Here is a 9,307-nt window from a genome sequence, read left to right on the forward strand (position 1 = left end):
GATTACGAAAAAGTAAAGTGCCCCCCCCCCTCCATAAAAATGCCGGAGTTTCGAGATAATCGCGTTTTAATTATTTTTTAATTAATGCCATAGCCCTGTTACAATTTAGGGTTTTTCGAAAGTTTAAATATATGATAGGCTAGAAAACCGATGTAGGAAGAGAAATATCCTCTACAAATTTTTGATTTAATCAATTGTTAACATAAAAAATAAAAAATTACGTTGAAAAATGAGGAAAAAAAGCATTGCTCTCATTTTGGTTAAAATATTGATTTCGCAGAAAAAAGCTTCAAACTAAAGTTGGACTACTCACAGGGGAGAATTTTTGTCCAAGAGAACATTTTTTTATAAATGTGATTGATTTCGAGAAAACATCGATTAAAGAAATAAAACATTCAGAGCCAGAATAGAAAGGTGGTTTTCTTTGTAGGAAATAATTTTATCAAGAAATTTCTGGGGATAAAAGATACTCTTTTTTGGGTCTACTTCAACTTTCATTAAGAAAATTTATTATTATGTTTATATTTAACAAGTTCATGAGCATTTTTGAATGTACACAGTTTGACGTGCTGTACATTTAGAAATTTTGAATAAAATCTTCTGGAAATTTGTACATGGATAAAGGAAGTCATAATTAAAAAATTAGCGTCAGCTACTTTAAAATCAAATAATAACTCGTTATGCCATAAACAATAATAAACCAATTCTCTTTATCAACTTCTAATAATCGCAGGGACTTGCAATAAAGCTGAATAATTTTCATAAAGATTAAATAATAAAATAGCCTTTAAAAAATATGACTATTACTTATACATTGTTCATTATTAAATTATATTTTTTTGGATAAAATGTCATAGGTCCTTATTGCTGTGATAAATGAAAAGTTTACGGTGGCGGCATACGGACCCCATAAACCACCCCAAATTTTTTTTTGATAAAGAGACTTAGTTTATTATTTTTTATAGCATAAAGAGTTATTATTTGATTTTAAACTAGCTGAAGCTAATTTTTTAATTATGACTTCCTTTATCCATGTAAAAACTTCCAGAAGATTTTATTCAAAATTTCTAAATGTACAGCACGTCAAAGTGTGTACATTCGGAAATGCTCATTAACTTGTTAAATATAAACATTAGAATAAATTTTCTTGATTAAAGTTGAAGTACACCAAAAAAGAATATCTTTTATCTCCAGAAATTTCTTGATAAAATTGCTTCCTGCAAAGAAAACCACCTTTCTATTCTGGCTCTGAATTTTTTTATTTCTTTAATCGATGTTTTCTCGAAATCAATCACATTTATCAAAAAATGTTCTCTTGGACAAAAATTCTCCAATGTGAGCAGTCCAACTTTTCTTTGAAGCTTTTTTATCTGAAATCAATATTTTAAACAAAACAAGAACATTTTTTTCCCTCACTTTTCAACGTAATTGTTTATTTTGTAATGTTAACAATTGATTGAATAAAAAAATGGTAGAGGACATTTCTCTTCCTACATCGATTTTCTAGCCAATAAAATATTTGAACTTTCGAAAAACCCCCAAATTGAAACAGGGTTATTGCATTAATTAAAAAATAATTAAAACGCGATTATCCCGAAACTCCTGCATTTTTCGGGGGGGGGGGGGGGCTACTTTTTCGTAACGAGCACAACATGTTACATGATATTCAGTAAAAAAATCCTGTGGACCTACAACGGCACACAGGATTACATCCAGCTCCTAGACTAGAGCAGTGGTCGGCAAACTTTTTGCTTATTTTTCAGGTATGGTCAGGCTCCACCCGACCTAATTTTTTCAACTACTTTTCGGTCTATTCATGTACCTTAGTATGAGTGCGCTTACTCCAGCAAGGGTCTTTTGTCTACAGGCCAATGATATATTACTTGCCTAGAAAAGTTAAAAATTTGAAGGAGTTTAATATCAACAAAACAGCAGCTTTACAGTCAATTTAATACTAAATACTTCTCAAATTTTCAACCTTTATACACAAATTACATGTGTTTGGAATCGGAACAAGACGAAGATTCCAAATATATTACTTTTAAGTCACTGATTGCAAAAGTACAAATTCTTTAACGTCACATTTTTTCCCCATTTTATAACAAAGCACCCATGAGGAAAGGAGGCTCTGGCCAAGCTCGCAGGTACTACCCTGAAAGTAGGTCGTAGGGCAGCCAGGACAGGCTACCCTGCCCTGGGAAAGAGCGTGCCGACCAATGGACTAAAGTAAGAGCTGGGAACGCAACTTTTCCCATCTAAAGTGGACACGGTTTGCAAATGAAGGGTTTTCTGACCTTAGACCGCAACTCGAGTGCAGCCTTAATCACGTCGCGTAATCTCTTTGACGTTCGCAAATAAAATGAAGACTCGCAATTAAAATTAACCTTATTTCAGTAATCAGTTTTAAAACCCCACTTAGTGCGCGAATAATTATTATTTTAAATTAAGGGATACTGCTGTCTGCACGCTTTTCCTCTCTTCCTTCCTAACCTTAAATCACAACGTCGTTTTCAAAATGAAACTATTGCTAGGAGATTCTCTCATCAGTGATTGAAGTTCTACTCTAGTTTCCTCGCTAGAATTGTTTAACTTGATTTGACTTGTAAAGTTCACCGTATCCTGTACGATCAGCCTTAAAAGACAATTTCATTAAAATCAATTTCTCACCTGAAGAAACATTTTTTAACCGCTTTGTGGCTGGATTACCCCACTGGTTCCCGGCCGGTATTGAAGCCGGGATCCAACCAGTTTACCGTGAAGTTTTTAGCCGGATCTAGGCCATTTTCCCCAACTAGCTCCTAATCTAAAGGTGTTCGCACAAGAAAATACGTGTGCAGTATGCTGGAAACCGCTCACGCACGATCTGTTCGTGCACACACACAGACCGCCAACCAATCGCGTGCGAGCTCGCTATATACCGTTCACCTGTCGTTCCGGAACTCAAAATAAATTCGCAACGTCGAAAATTTACGTCTCGAGTGTCGGTCCGATATGTGAACGGTACGTAGCTAGCCCGCACCGCAGCAGCACGACAGATCACGCATGATTGGTTGGTACTCTGCGTGCATACACGGCCGGCCCGTGCGTGAGCTGTTTCCAGCATACTGCACACGTATTTTCTTGTGCGAAGACCTTAAACCGGGGCTATCCGTTCGGGATCCGATCGGATCAGTGATTGGATTCCTACACGAGCTGTTTGACCAATAGTAACAACGGTTCGAATCTCTAATAGATGTATGAGTATTGTTTCTTCAGACAATTTTTTTCTTTTAACTTGAAAGGATTTTAAGTTGAAATATACAGAAAATACAGCTTAGAAATAAGTTTAATCCCATTTAATGATGTAGTGATGAAATTAATTTGACGATAAAGTTTCCTGCCACAAATCGATTTTACTATTAAAATAATTTTTACTGACATAGACAATCAATTCTCTGTTTAGATAAAACTGATCATTATAGAAGCTGTTCGAATAACCGGTTATTATTTCATTATTTATTTTCTCTGTACCCTTATTAAGGTGAAATATGTTTATTATTTTCATATTTCATGTAAGAGTTTTGTAAAAATTCACATTATAACGTATATCAAGATATACAAATTATGATTATTTTCATTTCTTATCCTTTATAGTCTGATAATATTAGAAAATGATGATTGTAATCAATTTTGCGACTTGTTGCAGAAAAAGAAATCGTAGTACAGATCCTGAAAAAAGATTTAGATCAAATAAACCTGGCGAAGATAATTCATTGTATCGCTCAGACCGGAAAAATAATTCGTTAAAACGTAGATTTTCTCGTGAACGATCTTACTCTATTGAACGAAGACGATATCCTCCTGCCCAATATCGATCATCCCGGTAAGTTAAGCAAAATAATGAAATACATACTTATACATTCAATTTGGGTCAACCCACCTGAAAATATTTACATAGAAATACACCTAGAAACCTACGTGAAATTATGAAGTTACGTGAAATTTGGACAGTATTTTCAAATAACTCCCATTAAAATTTATGGGCTGCTTCCCATGTAATTAAAAAGTTTGAAACCCATCTTTAAGAGCGTTGAAAACTAAAAAAATTATATTCATTTTTGCGCATACTTTACATTTTACTAGATGTAGTCCACGTAATAAGGAATAAAAAAGAACTACATGCATTGATAGATAGCCTTAAGAAATGATTGTAGTAACAGTATTAAAATTTTCAAAAGTCTTTTACACCTCGTTTTTTCTGCATAAAATTGTTAACTATGCAACAAATTCAAACAAACTTTTTTTCTCAGATTAAAATGTCGCACATCTTTTTGATCAACTATTGTTTCGCTAGAAGCAACCGTTTTTAATGAAAGCAAGAAAAACTAGAAAAATATTATTTTTTTCCGTTATGTTGCATATACAGTGAACCCTAGAGTGAGTGCTGATTTTTGGGCTGACCTTGAATCTAGCTCCCCATACAAAGGTCCACTCCGAATGTAAACAGGCAATTGTGAGCACCGCGCACCCCTCCCCCACAGCTCCTCACACTTATCCCCGCTGAGCCGCGTCAAATCTCAGAAGAACAAACTCTGGGTTCACTGTAATTATAACAAAAAGGCGAGGGCTGCATTTAGGTAATGATATTTTTGAGGTTGATTTAACATGCCACCTAGGTCTTCGCAAATATTCAGCCCAATAAAAATTAATTGGATGATGAAGTCCTTCGTTGCGCATAATATGTAGAAGTTGACGTAAAATTCCACGTGGATTGTTTCAAAATACTATCCGAATTTGAAATACATGCATTTTCTACGTGAATCCGGGCTGGAATTAAGGTGATTTATGTAATAATTGTTAAGTCTTATGCATTATTTCTAGCTCGACCTGGGATAAAAAATACTGTCGAGGAAAATCCAAAGATCGACGTGAGAGACAAAGATCTTCCCGAAACCGTGAGAGAGAAAAATCTAAAGATATGATGATGCCTTCCTTATCACATTATATAGCACAAGTCCCTGTTCCTGTGTATTATGGAGTAAGGAAACTTGATGTAACATTACTTTTTTTTTGCTGCACATAAACTTTTAAGTAGAAAATGTGTTCTTCATTGAAGTGTTTTCAGTGTACACGATACTCAAGTCCCGATAAAAGATACCCCAGTTGCGAATTCCTAGAATTGATAGCCCCCGCAGCTGGCCCCCAGTTTTGCATCTGGTGCCTAATAGGTTCTACGCCTTTGTCTGTTTAATTTGTTATTGCCCCGATTGAGGATCAAGGATACTTTCAAGCTATCCCCCAAAACGTTCTTATATCGGGAGTTGAGTGTAATTAAACATCGAAAACAGTAAATACTATTTTTTGGCCAATAAAAGATATCCTCTTCAATAGAATTTTCCTCCAAGACCAGTGATAAGCGGGCTGATGATGTCAATTAGAGGACCTTGGCCGCAACACCTCAGATTCCCAGTGAGACCAAGGGCACCTTTTTCTCCACAATTTATACATCCAGATTTTTATCAGCCTGGATTTCCTTACCCAGGTAAGAAAGCAACTCATATTTAAGTTAACACCCACAACATTAAGCATTTCTCCAAACTATTTTACCGCAATACCTCATCGTCCATTCAAATTAGACGAAAAAAGTCGAAGTGCTGGAACTAGAAGATAACAGCAGTTTCGTTTTGCTTAAAACTTTCAGATATACGTACTATTGAAATTCAGAAACCCCTCGAGCAAAGTCAAGTCACTCTTTTTATTAACAAATACCTGAATATTGCAGATATTTCTTACACGCTCGCGTGGATTATTCTTTTCAGTTTTTTTTTCGTAATGAAAATCCAAAATTAGCAGATAAGGGGGTAAAGTGATTTTTTTTAAACAATAATATTTTTTAACTATACTTTTTCGGCTTAAAAAAAGTTTTAAATTTTGAGCAAAAAATTGTTATAAGCAATACATTTTTTTCGTTCTTACAGTTATCCGAAACATCAAAAAAATAGAGAATAACCGAGGGCTAAAAAGGATTCTCATTATTGTTTAACTTTGCCAATTTTCAATTTGCAATCTGCATAATTGAAAATAAAAATACATTAATTAGCTCATGTAAAGATAAATGCGGAAATATGTGTTAGGATACGGGAAAAATAACGATGAAAAATCAGGATTTGTTTCCGAGTTAGCTTAATTTTTTTAACCAAAAGATTTTCGAAGAAAGTAGCTTCCGGCAATTCAAAGTAAGGCAAAAAAATGTATTATCAAATTGATATTCGAAAGCGTTTTTTCAACCGGTTTGAATGTTTTTTGTTTTAAACTAGTTTTTCCTTTTTTGTAAATTTGATAATAAAAATGAAAAAAAATTTGTTTAGAAGAATACCGGTATTTGAAAAATACTTGGATTCAATCCGAAATACCTAAACTCAATGAAGAAATTATCCAGAGAAATTTATAATGGCTTAAAAACTGTTCAAGAATTTATTACATTAATTACAGTGAAACACTTTAATACCTCTACCTTCTATAGCCATTCAGGAACTGCGCGGGGCCGCGGGGTCTGCGGTTGTCACTCAGGCGAGCAGTCAACCGTAAACAAACATAAGCGGAGCGGGCTACAATGAGTTAATTTACACTCAAGATCAGCCCCAAAATCGGCGGTGTAAAAGAGTTTCACTGTATAAACAAATAAGTGAGTGAAAATTGATTCATGGTAAGTAGCAGTGATTCGTAAATTCATTGAATATCCACGGCAGGAATTCATGATGAAATAAATAATTTTTTTATGAAATCGGCCAGAAATTATACGAATATATTACTTATTTATCAGATTTAGTCATCCAATAAGAATTGATGATTACTTAAAACAATTTAATTAACGAATGCACTGTCTGTATCTTCTTAGAGGTAAAAACTTGTTTTTTTTTCAACGTAATGAATTGTAAATAGCTTATATCTAGACGTTTAGGGAGCTCATATGACAATTAACAATTTGCATTGTTAACAACAATCGTTTTTACAGATCCTGATCATCTTACGCATTTTAAGAAAAAAAAATGCATTTATTCTTTGAGGTATTAGCATTCTGTTGTTTAGTGATGGCTCTGTGCTATCGATCTATAACAATCTATAATTTTTTAAAAACCTTGATTGGCAAATACATTTTTCGGTTATTTCTAAAGGTAAAAACTTGAGTTTTTCAACGGAACCAACTGTTAATAACTAATTTTTTTTATTTCTTTTTAGAAACGTGGTAAAGCCATCGACACAAACAAGTTTCGCGAGCATTGTCTAATAACAGCAGTTTTTTATGTACAAAAATACAGTTCGCACTTCATGCCTGCATCAAGGCATAAAGTTTCAATTCATGGTTCAAATATAATCATCTACCTCGTTGTCCCAATCGCTCAATCTTCAGAAGAGGCACAGGAAGCTAAGAATAAAGACTTAAAAAGTTGCAGGAAAAACAAGACCAGAAAAATCAGTCCTATTGGCAAAAATACTGATTTAATGCATTAACTTTTATTCTGCGCTGATCTTTACCTTATGAGTTTTGGAAAACATTTCGTAAACCTAGAAAGAACGCACTGTAAAAACTAGAGACCTCTTTTTGTGCGGGATCATTTATTACACGTCCGGTTTTCAAATAGGATAACTTCATGCTGTTTTTTTTTCAATGTAAAACAAATGAATATAGTGTCTCAGTAGCGGTCGTATTTTTTGTTGAATCTTATGTTAATACCTGAAGTTAGACTTGAAATAATACTTTTTTGTTGCAGTGCATTTGCTTCCAGGGGCTGCAGCAATGCGTCTACAAAATACTTAGTGTGTTGAAAAAAACCAATTTTTTACCTTTAGGAATAGCTAAAAATGCATTTGTCAATTAAGTTTGTTTAGAAAATTATAAAATGTTATCAGAGCCATTACTATATAAAAGAATGCTAATACCTTAAAGAAACGTATTTTTTCTTTAAAAAGTGCCTGCGAAGATACCAATTTGTTTTAAACAATTGGTTTTCACAACGAACATTGTAAATTTCATGTAAGCTTCCTAAAGGTCTAGAAATTAGTTACTTGCCCCTCATTACTTGGAAAAAAAAAGTTTGTATCTCTAAAACTGGACAGATAGTGCAGTTTTATATTAAATTTGTTCGAACAATCATCAATTATTATTGGATTACTAAATCTAATTAATAAATGACATAGGTATAATTTTTGGCCGATTCAGTCGAAGAAACTTGATTTATATCGTCAACCATATCTGCTTTTTTGCTCCACTGTACAACTGCCAAGGACCTGTGAGTCAAACAAGCAGCTCACCGATCGGGCAGAATAGTCGCTCATTGCTTCAATAATCTGCCGTACATATCTAAACAAATAACTCGGAATTCAATAAAGATATTTTATTTTTCTTGTTCTTATTTTGGAACTGATACCTTCAAATTTACTTTTGTCAAATAAAAATGTTATTAATGAGAAATACAATAATGTTATTTGGATAATATATACAAATTTTAATTGAATTTTAAATAATCAGTAGCTAAAAAACTAGTATCTTTGAGTTCCAGTACAAATGTTAATTTAATTGGACTATTACCTACCTATGAAAGTACATATTTTTTTTGTGTACAAAAATCGGTGATGTAAAATTGTAAACCACAACTTTAATAATGTTTACATATACACTGTTAGAAAAAAGTCGCTGAATCACACCGATAAGTGAATGTTTTTCGCTCTGCAACTGAAGCGTGTTATCCCACAACAATATAGGTGCAAAGTTCGGTGTCAAACGTGAGACCGTACCTATTTCATCTCAGCCAGTGCGACTATTGACAGTTCTTGCATCGTTCTGGTGTTACATGTTGCGTAGGTCAGCCTCGTGTAGAGCCGAAAATGGACGAGCAAGAACCCGAGCCCCCCGACTTCACGATTCGTTTTCGGTGGCTAACTGGCTATTCGCTGTGAGCCGCGCTCGTGTTGCCGCCTAGCGGATTTGAACGTTAAATAGCGGGCGTGTGTATTTACGTGGGTGCAAATGGTCAGTCAAACAAGATTATGCAAGAATTATTTAAAAATTGATTTTGTCAGTTCAGGAATAGTATGTGTAAAGTTAGTGATACTACTACACAGATAAAATAATATTGAAATAAATCGCACGTACAACATGTGATGTAATAAATCATTTCTTTCTTTTCTTTTGGTTCCAGGTATGAATCATGACCGTTGTAATAATAACCGGATTTAATAAGAGCCGTTGTAATACGACCGAACTTACTTAATACAACGAACCGTTGTAATAAGAGCCGTCAGCACTGAAAAATATTTATATTTAGAT

The 9,307-nt window shown here is 34.0% G+C and overlaps 1 protein-coding gene across 1 annotated transcript in view; it reads left to right on the forward strand.

The window, feature by feature from the left end:
* Positions 1 to 6,582, forward strand: part of LOC117180475 — a 91,812-nt gene extending 85,230 nt beyond the window's left edge. Inside the window, exons 18-21 of the mRNA XM_033372974.1 lie at positions 3,686 to 3,862; positions 4,861 to 5,017; positions 5,371 to 5,521; positions 6,503 to 6,582. Coding sequence (XP_033228865.1) covers positions 3,686 to 3,862; positions 4,861 to 5,017; positions 5,371 to 5,521; positions 6,503 to 6,567 — 550 coding nt within the window. The 3' untranslated portion in view covers positions 6,568 to 6,582. The remainder of the gene's footprint in view (positions 1 to 3,685; positions 3,863 to 4,860; positions 5,018 to 5,370; positions 5,522 to 6,502) is intronic.
* The last annotated feature ends 2,725 nt before the right edge of the window (positions 6,583 to 9,307 follow it).

The sequence above is a fragment of the Belonocnema kinseyi genome, chromosome 9 (assembly GCF_010883055.1).
Source record: "Belonocnema kinseyi isolate 2016_QV_RU_SX_M_011 chromosome 9, B_treatae_v1, whole genome shotgun sequence".
Lineage (NCBI taxonomy): Eukaryota > Metazoa > Arthropoda > Insecta > Hymenoptera > Cynipidae > Belonocnema > Belonocnema kinseyi.